Below are 16909 nucleotides of genomic sequence, written 5' to 3' on the forward strand. Positions count from 1 at the left end.
GAAATACAAGATTTTTTATGTTCGGCTTAGGAAACTGCATTTTATTTCGCACAAGATTGAAAATTGGTTATTAGAAGGTTCGTCGATAGATGGCTCTGATAAGTTTGAAAAACTATAAAAATTACGTTTTTTACTGAATGTCGGATCAACATGTGCCATTTAATTGCTGCATTTCATGTAATCTGTCTATTGCTTTTGATTAAGTTCTCATTACAGGTTGAATGGGAAAAGGGCCATTATTGGCCTCAGGAACCCAGCTAGACTGAACTGAACAGAATGTCGGATCATTCCTCGCAACAATATTCGCAAAGAAAAGTGATACTTTGACTGCTCCAGGTTGTTGCAGTCAATGGCGGTGTTTTTTTCAAACCATTTTTATAGAATTTAATTGGAAGTGTGTCTGTTGAAAAACTCAGTTACTAGTTACTAAATTTGAAACTTGTTGAGAATAATTTTATATGTTTTATGGGTAGAACTCAGAAAATCCGCTATTCTTCGCTTATCTATACTTAAAAATTGATTTTTTAAATCACCGATTACATTTCAGCTAACCTCCAAGTTATGAATGTAAAATTTCAAAACTATTTTAAAAATAACGCAACGGAAAATATTAATTTTCAACCAAATTAAAACTTTATAGAATTGAATACAGAAATATTTCTGAGTAAATTATTTGAAATCTAATTGTGATGTCTTGTGAGTAAGGGCTATAAGTATATTTATTATTTAAACTTTTAATAAACCTCTGGTGGTACTGGATTGGATATCGATCGTTCTTTGAATCAGGGCAAAATTACGATCTGTGGATGAATGGATGTATGAATGGGTCCGCTCTATAAACGGGTGCGACGTATGGTGTGGCGGAAGTCGAATTCTTGGCCATAGATGGCGCCATTGAAAAACAAGAAACTCACACTTTGCCTTAAATTTGCTCGGTTTCACCAAGGAGGCTTGCCCGTGAGGCAAGTGGCATAAGAAACAACAGCAGCAAACTTTTAATAAGTAGTATAAAATTATTCTTTCAACTATGAAAGTTATAATACGAAAGATTTGAACAGTCGAAACTATAACAAAAGGAGTTTTCTATTAGTTCGCATAAAAAAATCGAACATTTTGTTGTAGTCTGATTCCATAGAAACATCCAGGAATTTTTTTTTGTTTGATGTTTCTTTTTTTGTAATGTTTCTATTAGAAAGGTAACCCCAAGTAACATAATTTTCAACATCATCCCTTACTTCAATATTCCTTTTTTTATATCAAAACTATGGTTTCGAACATTTGACGAAATCACAAATGAGTTCAAAATATAATGTTAGAAGAGAAGGAAAAACGACGCAGAATCTTGAATGGGTTTTCTACTGATATGTTTTCTTCTACTAATAATATATTTTAAAAATAGCGAAATTAGCAATTTTTTCATAATTTTTTAGAATTTCCGTCATTAACTAATAATTTGAAAAAGTGACTTTTCATGTATATAGCACAGATAACGAAAAACAGTATCTTAATAGTGTCTCATTACGTGAAAAAGGGCAGTTATGCGTGTCATAAGAATAACAGAGGAACGCAGTATTTCAAAGCAATTGATGTTGAAAGAACTAATTTTCGCTAATACTTGCTCATTGAGATTTTCACACTTTCTATTTTCACAAAATTATTTAAATAATAAAACTATCTTTCAAACGAATCAAAATTCCTTTTCTTTTCTTTGAAGAGTGTCAGTCGTAACCTTTTACAAAAGAAATAACGCAAAATTCTACAAAAACTAATTCACCATTTTATTATTCTTTTTCATCCATCTTTTAAAAACCAAAACAAAAAAAGAAAAATCATATCTATAATATCAAGCTTTTAGCTCGCAACATCAGAAAATGCGTGTTATTACATCACGTGACCCTGACAAAGAGTATAAAATTTTTATTGCAATAATGAATTTTAGAAAAACATGTAAAACAAAAATATATAAACTTTAAAAAATACAGCTTTGATGGATAAAGGCGTTTTTATGAATATGTACTGCATTTCGTTTTTTTCAAATCGACTAATTTTAAATATGTTATTCAATTTACGTTCATATACAAACCTTGTCAAAAGTTTGATGGCATCCCAGGGTTTCCACAAATTTCAGATGACATGATATCAATCCATACATTAGATTTATTTGTACCGTTTTTAAAATTAAAAAAAAACATTGTTAAAGAATTGAAACAAAAATACATACTTTCTTTTTATTTTTACAAAACTATCAAGGAAGTTAGCATTCATCAAGGAGCACAACCTTGGCCTTGATGAGAACTTCATTTGAGGCATTCGTTAGATCAATTTTGCCAATGTTTGACAAGGTATAATACTCTAGCATACTGGTTTAGAATGTTCATTTTAAAATTATGGTAAAAAATCGGCAACAGTCTGTCCATCAGTTTAACCGTAAAGTTACGGTGCATTTTTTACCTTTACGGTTTTTAAACCGTTTACAACTAACCACGAATACAAAACTATACAGCTTTTTTTTTACCCTTTACAACTAGCATTGTTTCAAAACCGTGAAAAAGAAATTTAACAGTTCATGAGAACTAAGCTTTTCATTTGGTAATGGGCATTGGAGAGTGTAGGACACAAATTGAGGAGTTTAGGACACTTGGAATTCTTAATATGTTGAAGGAAATGGAAGAAATATTGTGGTGTCATACTGATATACTTGAATCCCAGTTCCATCAGTCATGAGACTGACATACTAGTAGCTAAGCCCTCTCGGATATAATATGTACGCAGTTGCAAAGAACTAAGTGGCTTCATTAGGTGCGATAAATATCAGGTTGTTTAACCGTAATTTCTGAAAGCAATAAATTAATGGTTTTTCTCACAATTAACAGTTTTATTACCATCTTATTTATGGTTAATTCACAGTTTCGTTTGAATATGATAAAATAACAATTAAATAAATTGTTAATTAATCTTTTTTTGGAAAAATTTCTAACATTGCTACAATGAAGAGCATTCAATAGGTCTTCTGTGTTCATTGGCATTTGATTACTGATATCTCACAATAATTTGATCAGATTAGAAAGCTGCGGAGGCTACTCCGATTTGAATCAAAAAGTTGAGACATAGATTCGTCAAGCCAGAGGACCGTCTGTCTGACTTTGGTCCATCCTTTTATAATATTTTGATCGGATGCAATTTTTTTAAAAGTTAGCTGATCAAAGAAGTGGTTTCTTTACCGAAATATGAAATGTTACCCAATTTTCTGTTTTGGAAATTACTTAAACATGGATGCGCTCAGTGATTAGGCAAAGTTCACAAAAGAAAAAATAAAAACTGATAGAGAAACGTACGACATTGCATTGTTCACAATCAATCCTTAAAATTTCAAATTTCTTAAAACTGAGACAACTTAAATAACAAAAGGTACGAAAATATAGCGGAAATAATTGTTGCTCAGTTACTATAATTCATTTTAATTTAATTTATTTCAATGTAATTTATTTTATTATAATTTACTTTAATGTAATATATTTTTCTATATTTTATTTTAATACATTCTATTTTAATATGAATATTTTTTTTATTATTCCATTTTAATATGAATATTTTTTTTAATATTCTATTTTAATATAATTTATTTTAACACATTATATTTTAATATATTTTATTTTAATATAATTTATTTTCTATTTGTTTCATTTAATTATCGCAGTTACGCTTTAAATCCGTAGTCGGAAGGATATATTTTGAAATACTATTTTGCTACGTGATTGTTAAAGTTAAGCAATACGTTAATGAAGAAAAGTTACGCATTATGCAATTGAAAATAAGGTTAAGCATTATGTAAAGTTAAGCGTGATGTAAATTTAAGTATCATGCCATTGAAAGAAAGTTAAACATTATGTAAATTTAAGCATTATGTAATTGAATTTTTTTTTTTAATATTATTTAATTTAGAAAGAAGAACAGCTGCTTCCATATCCTTACAAAACAGATTGCAATGACTACATTGGAATGTGGAATAAAAATAATAGAGCTGGACCACGATCGAAGGCGGTAAATCTTTTTTTATTTTTTACTAATGAATTTCTTTCTTTATCTATTTACTTAAAGCAAAGCAAGAACAGTCTTTGCATCAGAAAGGTCCTGGGTTCGAATCCCGGGCAAGGCATGGATGTTTCTTTCTCTCTCTGTGTGTTCTATGTCCTTTCTCCTTTGTGTGTGAATGTGACCCGCCGTATAAACGGGTTGTGGTTGTGTGAATGGCGTGGCAGAAGTCGAATTCCTGGCCATAGATGGCGCCACTGAAAAACAGAAACAAACAGGCATACGAAAATAAAAGGCAAAACGAGTAATAAAAATAATTTGTTTTATCTCAAAAAATATAATAGATATTCCTCAGTGACCATCCTTAATTTACATATTTGAAATCTTTGTTTAAAATGAAGCAAAAAATTACTGATATTAGATACTATAATTTAATATTTAAGTGAGAAAGAAGTGAAAACGCTATCTGTAGAAACATTAGCAAAATCTATCGAATTATTGACGCAAATGTGGTATGAAAAAGATTTTGATTTTCTGTCTAAACTTAGAGGTGTTTTTAACAGTTGGCTTTCAACTGTTTGTTCAGAAAATTCATTCAAGAATTTGATGATTTCAGTCCAGCCTACCTCAGTCATGATTTGAAAGATATTGGTAGCGTTTCGCTTTTTTCTTCACCGAATTCTTAGTTTCGGATTCCCAGCATTATTTTTTATTTAGATCGGCGGTTTCCAACTGACAGTCCGGGGGTCGCATCCGGCCCGCGAAGACTTTTTTGTGGCCCGCGAATACTTTTCTCATTCATAAAAACCTAATTTCTTCGTTTCTGTGAAATTTATCATACCTACGATGCAAAAATATTTATTTCTCAGATTTTGCATCCAAGAAAATATTTATTCAAATACAAAACTAATCGTGTATATTGCGCTTTTTTATTTATTTTTTTTTTCGTTTTTTGTGAATATAATTTTGCATATGTGTATCAGACATTTTCTCGAAGAAATTCTTAGATTTAACTTTTTGAAACCACTTTATTTGGACGGAAATATTTACACACACATTTGTAAGTTTTAAATTTAAAATGTAAATATCTATTATCTGGTGATTGCAGCAGACAAACCTCAATTTTGTCATTGAACATTTTGTGTGCTACTATGTAAATTTTAATACCAACCTTTTCAAGGTTTTATATCTTAACAATTAGATATCCGTTGCAAATTAATTGTTTAATACATAGGTTCACATTAAAGTTATTGTAGCCCGATTTTTTCAATATGTAATTAAATATTTTTAAAAATCTGCTTCTTACTTTAATTTGTAATTCAATACTTTTATTTTCTACAACTTGACAAAATTCTGACAGTAATATTCAACGCGCCTTCAAACATAAAAGAGTCCTACATAAAATTTTGATAATGCTGCGGGCCGCCATTTGATTTGTGTTTTTAATTTAATGTTAGTTACCCCTGACTTAGATTTTGACTCGAGATTTAAAAGTACATATAAAATATAGAGCCTTAAAATTACTCTATACACTCTCTCAGAGCCGTGGTTGCTAAGGATATAGAGCGTTAGCCTCCCAATAAGTTTACCCGAGTCTGAATGGTCGATACGAATTCTGCACCCGACCCGCACCGACCTCAGTGCTGACGTAAAATATTCTTTGTGGTAGACGGATCTTAGGTTAGAGTCCCCTTGCTGTCTTGCTAGCCGTGAGATGCTTCGTGGTTTTCTTCGAATATGAAAGGTTTCCTCTCGAGGAAACACAAATGTTGGTTAGTTCCATCAAAAAGTCCTCCACAAGTTTTTTTCAATACTTAATACAGGTGTTCCCTTGTCTTCTGTATTGGGTTCAAAATTACACGGCTACAGAGTTGAACATTGGTAGTTGTAAACTCAAAATTGGGTCGGTTGTTCAATGACGGTTACATAATAAAGTGTTTCTATATCAAAACTTAAGCTCATATTGCAAACGTTTTATTTAAAAGTGTTAAACATGAAATTGAATTTATGTTTCATGCTACCTTTATTAGAGTATTTTAATTGAAGGAGTAGGAGTTGCTTTGAATTTTGAAATGTTATCAAATCATTTAACAATTTCTGCTAAAATTCAACTCTATTGTAAGAAATTCAAATTGTTTGCTGAAAAAAATGCTTATGCTTTAAGTCGCATTTTACTTTATTTTTCATGTCCGATTTGATTCACTTACTTTTTAATCTTGGAACTTAGTTCTAACAGCAGTTAATTTTAAATAGTAATTGCTAAAAATATTTTAAGGCTACTGTTTAGAGACTTTACGTTTAAGTTACATTTTATTTTGCTACGCAGAACCTATGTGGTTTAAAAACTTGAACTTCCGATGGAATTTAGAAAAATATCTAAGGTGTAAGCTGGAATGAAGAAAAAAATTGGAACCGAGAATTCTAAACTGTTAAAATTAACGTTAAAAATACAATATGGACCATTTTGTAGGTCACTGGAGTGCCACTTTAGTATTAAAATATGACGTGCTGAAAAGGTCAGTTTTGTTTATTAGTTTAACACTGCTTTTTATTAAAATTCAAGTTTATTCTAAAAATTTTTTCGTAGTTTGTTTCCACATTGTTTTTTTATGTTACGCTTGCTTAGCTGCGCAGAAACTAACAGTTTTGAAATTTTAAAATTACGACAGGATGTAGAAAAATGTACTGGGAAAACGACGGGGGAACTTGCAGGGAAAAATACCATATTTGATCGATCTGTATCCTGCTGAAAGGCAACTACATTGCATGCTGAAAGAGCCTTTTTTATTTGGGAACAGGGCAAATTTTGTTTCGTAATTCTAATTTGTTCGAAAGCAGTAGCAAATTTAAGAGCGTTTTCGGGATTTTTTTTTCACTTTTTTCTCTTTATTGACTATCATCCATTGATGTAGAATTTTTTTTTCGCACGAGATATTTATTTCCTTAATTTATGAGCTCGTGCTCAAGCAAAAGGAACAAAAGTTGAGAGAAAATTGCAATGTTAAAAGATATAAATTTAAACATTTGTATTGAAACTTTTAAAAGCAAAAACGCTTAATAAAGAACCATGAAAACTGTTCCCTACTTGATTGTTTTTATGTCAATGAGTAAAATTATTTTTTAATTTTTTCTTCGTCTTGAGTAAAATAATCCGCATTCATTTGGTTTTTTTCCCAAGTAAGGACGATTATTTTTAAAATCCAAGGCCCAATTAACTTCTTAGAAAGTGTTTTTACTTAAAGCTACAATAATTTTATGTTTTGAAAATTAAATAATCTGCGCCGTTGTAGTATTAATGTTTATGTGTGTGGAAAATTTTGATAAAACAGACAAAAGAAAAATTAAATATATTTGTGATGGTTGGTGATAGTGACATTATAGTTTTAAAAAGAAAGATAATGTTGAGATCTCTTTCCTTAACATTAAACATAATTTGTGAACCGATTATTAAGGAGGCTTTATAACAGCAACCAGCGAACGGCTTAACAGCAACCAACGATCGAACGCGCAGCTTTAATTACTTCGACTAGAGAAATCAACAGGAGATACAAAAATATCATGTTTATGCATAACCTCTATTTGTTACAATTTTGAAAATGCTTAATGTTTTCTTACCTTTAGCCTAGAGCAGTCCTACTTTATATAGATGAAAGTAATTGGTCTTCTGAATTAATTTAAACTAACAGATTAAAATGTGAGAAACTAAGTTGACAATATTTAATCTATTTGTTTATTTCAATTTTTTTTCCCAGAAGGCTCCTAAAGCACATGTTTACCAAATTTATACTGTTCACCTTACCATGGCAATCTTAATTTAAGCCTATTGGGTGATTGATTACTTTTAAATACGTTTTACTACATCAAATAAATTTTAATAAAATAATTTAGTGTAGTTTACCTCATTATGAGCGTTTCAGCTAAGTCAACTGGGAAATAGTTCAAGATCGATACAAGATCTTAATATATATTCTGTTTTTAATTATTAGTATTAATTTAATTATCATTATTCATTATGTATTTCAATACTCTTGTAACTAAGTGTCTAAATGTATTTTTTAATCGACAAATTTTTGCGGTATATACTAGTCTTCCATGTGAGGAACGACTCCATTTTTTTTAAAGTTACAAATTGTTATTTGTAATAGAAAATTTTACTTGCTCTTTCAAAATGCTAACTTTAACAGTTTGCATAAAATGTTTTTTTGAATTTCAGATGTGCAAGCAGAAGTGTATCATGGACTTCATGTCTAACTGTATCAACTGCACCGCACTTGTATTAAGCTATCCATCAGATAAAGAAAAAATTTGTTCAAAAAGTAGGTTTTTTTCCTTTCATCTATTTACTTTATCCGATTATATTTTGCAAAAAATCCATTTTTGAATTATTGTATTAGTGCACTTTAGCACCCAAATAGAGTCTCGGTGCTGCCATCTAGTGTGGCACAAACTAGACGTCCAAATTAACATGACCAACGGTATCTCACCCATTGTGGTTGTCCTGAAAGAGTGGATACCACCTCTGGAGAACGCACTAGGTCTGCTCATCGGCAAGACCGATTGTACAGCTCATTGGAAATAGAAAATAAAAAAAAATATTGTTTGAAATATTACAAAATAGTATGGATTAGAAGCCATGTGTTTTGATATGTTTGTAATAAAAAGGGAAAAAAATCGATTGCTTATTAAGTTTAAAAATATTTTAATACAGAAAGGAGAATACTTGTCTTTTACTTTAAAACCAAAGATAAAACAACTTATAGCAAAACCCGATAACGTAGAAATTTCGGAATCAATTAAACTTATAAATTATACAGTGTAACTTTGGACTTCCGTAACTTTTAGGCATTAGACTATGATCAATTACAATAGATGATAATATAGAACATTTTGGTCACCTATTTAAAATGAATTCACGATGTTTCTCGTTTAATTTAAGTGAGAGCTTCGAACACTTTATTTGAAACTTCAACTTTAAATTGTCTAAATGCCTAAGGAAACATTTTTTAGTGGAGAAATGCATAACGGTTTTAAAGACAATATGGAAATAGAAATAAAATGAAACTAAATTTCGGTTTCTTATCTGACAGCAAGATGCTGCCATTATTTTCCGTGATTTTACTACCTTTAAACATTGACGTTTAATTTTCTAATCTTATTTCTTTGCAAGTATTCTTATCAAGTATGCGTATATTTTAGTTGTTTGAAGATTTCCAAGATGGCCTATTAGCTGTTTCACGTTGAGGGTGCGTTTCCTCGCCAAAAACGGATAAAAGAAACGAAAAAAAGTCAGTAATCAGATTAATTCTGACCAGTTTCTTCGGTTAACTGGTCGTGTAATTTCTGTAACTACGGAAATTGACAAATAATACACAAGGCCACGGTTGTGGAAGAAATAATCTGTTCACCACCAAGAGATTGTGCCTATTCATTCTGCATTGTCTGTCAAGACGTTTTTGCAAAGTACAACATTGCTGTGTAACCCTAATACCAATTTCATCTGTTTCCCACAATCAAAATCTACAAAGGAACAAGTAATAGGAAAAGCAGCGCGTGTTATGAAGGAGCTTACAGAAGATTCTTAGCTCTAATTTGAACAATGGAAAATTCGGAAATTCCCAATGGAAATTTAGAAAAGGATATTGGAATGGATAAATGCCTAAGAATTGGATAAAAAATAAATGTATTTTTTAATCGACAANATATATATATATTTCTAAACAAAATGATACTGCATTTACAATTTACAAAAGGAATGAAATTTAATTTCAAAAAAATCGAGATGAATCCTTCATTTACAGCACTAAATATTTGTCAAAAATAATACAATAATTGACAGAGAAAATTCTCCATTTCATTTCAGAAGATAATGCCATAGACCCGGATTATTTAACGAAAGAGTGTATGGACCAATTGAATAGTGTTGATAGTTGTATGGAGGCTTGCAAAGAGGAATGCTTGTAAGTAAAATTAAATAATCAATCATAGTTTATATTTTTTGTGTTCTTATTTAAAATTTCTTATTTTAATTACTTGGTTGAAGCAAAATGACAAAACAAGCTTATTACCCTGAAATAACTTGTTAAAAATCTTTAAATAATAAAAGTTTTAAAGAAAAGCGAAAATCAAATATTTAGCACGAAATCCAAGATGACAAGGAAAATGTCATCTTTACTGCAAAATTTTTTATCCATAACACGATTTTTAAATTAAAAGTATGTATCTCTGCAGTTTTTTACAATTATTTGTCAGTTGTTTGAAATAACTTGCTTTCGTAAAATGATTTGCTAGGTAATTCTCGCATTTGCTTAACATTGACAAAAAATGTATATATATATGAATCAGTATTTTTAGTTTTGTTAGTATTGATTGGTAACTAAATTGAGATACATGGTGTTAAAGAATGAAATCATTTTTACTCAAATTTCCACTCGAGCAATTAAGATTGAGTCCTAAAAAGTGAAGATCCGATCATTAAATCAAAAGCTATTCAGGGTAATTTATTTATTTTGGAGCATTGTTCATTGAAGAATATATATTTTTTATACAATAACCAGGAAAACTATTTGTTTCCCTTATCAACTGACATTATAATGATGCAAATTTAGCTTTATATGTTTTGGCTTTAAGTCTTAATGGTATTATAAGCTCTAAACCAATAGATTTTTTAATTTTATTTTTTTATTTTCCCCATCACTTCGGATATCTTTCACTCTTCAGCATAATTTCTAACCGTTGTGTTTTTTCTTTACCAATAGTAATCGATATCAGTGAATATTTTTTTGAAAGTGGTGGCAAAATATGCTGAAAATAAAGTTAATAATAATTTATTTTAATTTCCTTTTTAAACATTCCTATTTATTCTTTTACATTCTGATGTATTCACTAAATATACAGCTATTATACAAACAGTTACAAACACCTATTATAGGTAAGTGTTTCAACAAAATGAATAGAATAACTAGAAAATATAGCTTTCAGTTAAACTTTCATGATAAATTTAAAGAAATAAGGGTAAAATAATTTTATTTCTAAGTTTTTTTTTATCTTCGTTAATTTAGATTCGAACGTGAAAAACTAAATACTGTTATATTCAAGAAAAGAGCTGAACGTAACGTAATTCAATTCCTTAGTTGAACAGTGACTAGCCCCTCCCCTTTTACCCAAACAATATTATAGTTTAAGGTATTCAAAAGTACATCCAGGTTCAAAGGTGTCTTTTTCTTCCCTACACATCATTAATAATAATTATTATATGTGTTTTAAGGAATAACTATTCCATTATTCATTAATAATAACCCTTTATTCTTTTCAGGAGGAAGATGTTTTTGGCTAACGTGCGTGAAATTCACTTGCCGAAAAATGTGCGTATCAAATTTTTCATCAATTTATAAACGCAGTACTAATTTAGTTTAATAATAAAAAGCCAATTTAAAAAATGTACACAAAACTTGAGTGTTTATTATCAGACAAAGAAAACTAATTTTAATTGGTAAATTTTTGATTTTTAATTTAATTTTTGCTCATAATCTATGTGTCACATGAAACTACATGATCTGTGTGTCATATGTCACTGAAAGAAAGTATAGTCAAAACTATCAGCGTATTTCTGACTGTATGAGAACACCAAAAATCTCGGTAATTATTACGGAAGCGCTTTGGCTAAGCCATTTGGTAAAATTAACAATAAAATATTTATGATTATGATTTTGTCTTTGTTTTTGTAACCTAAAGTACCATTTTCTTTAACTAATTAGAATAGGTTATACTTTCGAATCATTAATGATTCGGTCTTAGTACATGAAAATCCGATAATTAGATTAAAAGTTATTCGGGCTGTTCACTTTTTTAATTGTTATTGATCGTTTTAAAACTAAGCATCATTATTACAAATTTTTGAATCAGATTAAACTACTTTTGGTATCTACATTTTTGCAGTTTAAAAAAATAACGTTTTTTTAATAAATTATTTTATTCCTCTCAATCCTCAATAGTTATAAGTTTCCAGTTCAAGCTATTTCATTTTATTTTTAACAGACTTTTAATAACTAAATTTATCTTGAGTCACTTAAATATGTTTTTTCAGGCTATAAAGTTTTCAAACTTTTTTTAAAAGAATTCTGGTTGTTCTGACCATTTGGAAAAATCTTGCTCATTAATACTTTCTCATTAATCCCTCTTTTTATTGATTTTCAGTGATTTTTTGTACCTCGGTTAAAAAAAATGTTGTTTTTCTTATGCTCCACCCATAAAAAGAAAGTTAATTAGTGCAAATTTATTATCAAGATATCCCTGAGTAGGCTATCACATTTTCCCTTAAATGTGTTTTTGTTCGATTTTTTTATGGGAAATTTTTTATTCATACATTACATATTTTTCCTTCCAATTTACGAGGAAGTAATGTTCATAAGTGAGTTTACTAACCAATCGCAAAAGATTTTTTTTTGCCACGAATAATTTCATGAATTTATTTATTTTTTACATTAAGGAAAATCTTATTAATTTAAGAAGGTGTAATAAAAATACTCAAACTTTTTTTGTCCCTGTGAAAAAAATAAGAAATTTTCATAAAAAAAATTTAAAGTTAATAGAATCATATGTGACCCAGGTCGGTATGAAAGAAATGGCAATATATTTCTTTCTGGCAAACATTAATATCTTAACTTCTCTTCTTCTCGAAACAATCCGTTAAAATTTCACCCGCTCCTTATAAAATATATGTATTTTATTATACTTATTTTGCATTTTGTTTTCTTTGTACTCTAAGGGGGCCTGGCAAACACTCCTGCAACCTGTTCTAGACAAGAAGTATCAGAATATGACCAGATGGTTCACTGCTTCTTCTGTTCCATCATTTTTTTTCCAATCAAATCTACTCCGATATCCAAAACTAAGGGCATAAAAATGTTTTTCTAAATAATTCTAAATTGCTACTATTAAAATTAATAGAATTTGTATTTTATTTTTAGTAACAAGTGCTACAATGGTTGTGCAATATATGCCTTCGTTTTAGAGAAATAAATTGTTTTCATTAGATTTTGCTGCATTACTGGAATAAGGCATTTTAAACACCTTTGATTATAACCTGTTGCTTTATGATCATTCTATTAAAAGAAACAAGTTTGCCCGTTTGTAGTGAGAATTAGTTCTCATAATAATTTAGATGAATTCTTGAGATGTAGAGCCGTTAACAGGCTTAAACCTGGCCAGTTTTAAGAGGCCTCTATCCACGCCTTCTTAGACTTTAGGTCAAATTTTTAATTTATGTTTTTGAAGTTATACTTCTTATGCGACTTCCAACAAGGTTGCGTTAAACGTTTAACGCTACATTTTTATTGGTCGGGAAATCACGTGGAAGGATCCAGTTTTCCCTCATTAATTTTCATATTTTTTTGGTTCTCACTAGCATAAAAATAATAAAAGTCCTAAAAGTATTGTTTTTCTATAAATATTTTTTTAGTTTGATTTGATACACATATATTTAATAGGATAGTATTTTTTATTTTCAAATTTAGTGGATAACATTTGTAAAAAATTAGTGAAAACAATCCCACGGACTATGCGACGGGGGTAGACTATATTTGAGGGTGCCCCCGCCAAGTGTAATCGCGATTGATCGCCAAGCTGGGCGATGTTAAAAACCAATCGTGATTCTGATTGGTTTAGATTTTAATCATGATTCTGATTAATTTAGAATTTAGCGTTGTTTTTAAATGAATTTTTAAATGTAATTTCAGAGATTCCTTTGGATACCGGCTGGTAAGATTACTTTTGCTTCTGGTACTAAAAATGAATACTGTCAATAAGATAAATCTTAAGTTTCTGTACGATTTGAATAACAATGGGAAAAAAGCAGTGATTGACTGGTGCATGAATGAAGGTTTAATTAGTAATATATATAAATGTCCTGTTTGTGGGTTACCATGGCGATCCGGGCAAACAAGTATGGCGCCAAACATAAGTCGCCAATTTCGCCAAGGGGCACCCTCAAGTATATTTTTCCCTGCGACGGATTTAAGGTACGTCTCTTGTGAATATCAATTGATTGTTAGGTTTTCTCTTTTGAAATTACATTATGACGCATTCACATACATTATTAATACAAATACATTTTCCATGGCGAGACGATGAGGCAACCACAAGCACTTCCACTGGTTCAATAGGTCCACGAGGGAAAAATGCACAATATTACCGTTATTACAGACCACGGAAGCGAGCGGAGCAGGAAAAAGAGCCGTTGAATAGAACTAGTGATCCTTCTACGACTGCTGATTCTTCTACACTTAACGTCGCAGGTTACGAAGTTTAACTTTTTCCACTCGGAGGGACTCCGCGCACTATTTTTTTTTATATATTTTGCAAACTTTTGATTAGATTAGATTATTAGACTGGACGTCACCTTAAAAAGTAGAAAATGAAAAAGTCGCTTTATTAGATTAGGAGCAATAGCGCTTGATAATTTTTACACCTAAAGCTTTAAAGCAATAAAATGATGCGCTTTGTGGATTTGGGTAAGTAATTTAAAACTACGTGTTTCTCAGTTTTATATTTTTTTAAATCTAATTTCAACAGTTTAAACTGATGAAAGCCGATTTGGATGACGCTAATAATTTCTTTTTAAGATTAATTGCACATCAAAGATCTAATCAAAAATCTAAAAACAGGGCGATTCCATACTATTTAACAACCTACTCAATAACTGTGGATTGCAGAATTGTATTGTTACAATTTTGTCATAAAAAATTTATAGTGAATTTTAATTCCACGTTTTTTACCTCAAATTATGAATGCTAACTAGTCTTGTATTTTTGGAAGATAGGAAGACAGACTAAATATCCATCTTCAGTTTATTTGTCAAAATTAAATAAAAATGATTAAAACCATATTTAGAATTTCCCCTCCCCATCTCTACCCCTTTGACAGTTGAGTTCGTCGGGAGAGGCTGAGGTAGCTCAGGTGACTCTTAGAGGCTGAGGTGACTCTTAAGCTGAGGTGGCTCAAAGGTTAGTGTCACCAAAAGTGATATCCAAATTCTGGAATCAATTTCAAGCTGTCGCCAGAAATGCCAGCCAAGACTGCCACAGAGCAACGACTTCTGCACAAGGTCATAACTCGGCACTAAGCGCGGGACGCCGTAGGCTGACAATGACTCATCAGTTTGTTCGTGGCCTTGCTGCTGCGTCTGGAATAAGAATTTTAATGCTAACAGTGCATAGATGTCTAGCAGAGATGTGTTGTTGCATATTCATAAGAGATCGTATCCGTTGTTTTCAATCTATGTATGAATAGCAAAAATCATTGATTGTATTAATTTAAAATTGTTTCAGAACATTATTAACTGTTATAATAGGATACAAATCTAAGATTAAGTGTCAATAGCTTAGTACATCGTAAATAATTCAGGATAAAGTCACGGTAAAAAGGACAGGGATCCTGCATGCCGTATTCTTAAAATCAATTTTATTATAAAATCCATTTTACCATAAAATTCTTTCTTACCGTAAAATTTATACCATCATTTTTATAGTAATATTTATTTAATTACGGTGATTCAGTAAATATAGTAAAAATTACGATGTACTGGATTTTTTACTCCCTAAAATTTATCGTAAAAATGAATTGCACGGCAAAAAAATACTGATACCTTGAATGCTGGTACTTTTTAAAGTAATTTGATACGGAGTTTTTGTTTATGTTTTTGGATGTTTCTTAATCCTTCCATTTTGGAAAATATGCTTTAAACGAAAAGACAATTGGGAAATATTACGGTGATATATTTATATTTATTTAATTACGGTGATTCAGTAAATATTGTAAAAATTACGATGTACTGGATTTTTTACTCCCTAAAATTTATTGTAAAAAGGAATTTTAAGACAAAAAATACTGATACCTTGAATGCTGGTACTTTTAAAGTAATTTGATACGGAGTTTTAGGTTTTGTTTTTGGATGTTTCTTAATCCTTCCATTTTGGAAGAAATGCTTTAAACGAAAAGACAATTGGGAAATTACTGCAATTAAAATTTATTTTTGAAGAAATAGGGTACTCTTTTATTGGTGGAACGCAACTTCAATATTTTGTACTTTTGTGAAAGCTTAGAATTAATATAAGAAAGCTTGTGCACTTTTTAATGCCAAGTTATTCTAATATACATTACTAGATTTGTCAATAGTTCTCATTATCTACCTTATTTGGTAAAAAAATTAATAAGAGCTGAAGCATACAATTCATGGATTCCTTGATACACCAGGATCAAGGGTAAACTTGAAAAAAATAAGCATAAAAGTACATATCATCACTTGAATTAACTAATATGGATAACAGTACAAAAGTGAAGCCATTATGGCTTATTTTTCCCAAATTAGCATTTCCCATGTTTGTTTTTTTATTTATTTTTCTGAAAGATTTCTTTTTTAATATAAAAAAGAGTTTCAAGTTAATATCAGAGAAAAGTAAAAAGAGAAACTAATGAAATAAAAATTGTCGGAATGTAGACTTTAACTAATCAGTGAATTCAAAAAAGTATTTCTTTACACGAACAGAATTTTCACATTGTGTTCTTAAATACTCATAGTATGAAGAATGTTCCACATTTTGCAATTTAATTTATTCTTGTAACTGCATTTATTTTTTATGCATTTCAGATGGAACTAAATAGCAACTCCAAGCGAAACCCGTAAGTTTAAGATTATTATTTAAACTTATTCCATATAAAAATCAGGCAATTTCAGAAAAATAATGTCTTTTACAGCCGTCCAATTTATGTTGACGTAGATGTAGATGACGACGAAATTCTACGTTATGTATTTAGTCCCAAATATCAGGCAAGTATAACTTTCGTATTACTGAATGCTTATTTAATTCAAGAATTAAGAATA

At 30.0% G+C, this 16909-nt stretch overlaps 1 protein-coding gene across 1 annotated transcript in view; it reads left to right on the plus strand.

The window, feature by feature from the left end:
• LOC107452670 (acid-sensing ion channel 1A) overlaps positions 1–16909 on the plus strand; it is a 38605-nt gene that overhangs the window by 14421 nt on the left and 7275 nt on the right. Inside the window, exons 7-12 of the mRNA XM_071183529.1 lie at positions 3943–4041; positions 8246–8348; positions 9893–9989; positions 11345–11393; positions 16676–16707; positions 16783–16855. Of these exons, the coding sequence (XP_071039630.1) occupies positions 3943–4041; positions 8246–8348; positions 9893–9989; positions 11345–11393; positions 16676–16707; positions 16783–16855 (453 nt within the window). The remainder of the gene's footprint in view (positions 1–3942; positions 4042–8245; positions 8349–9892; positions 9990–11344; positions 11394–16675; positions 16708–16782; positions 16856–16909) is intronic.

Source organism: Parasteatoda tepidariorum, chromosome 7 (genome assembly GCF_043381705.1).
Source record: "Parasteatoda tepidariorum isolate YZ-2023 chromosome 7, CAS_Ptep_4.0, whole genome shotgun sequence".
In the NCBI taxonomy this organism is placed as follows: Eukaryota; Metazoa; Arthropoda; class Arachnida; order Araneae; family Theridiidae; genus Parasteatoda; species Parasteatoda tepidariorum.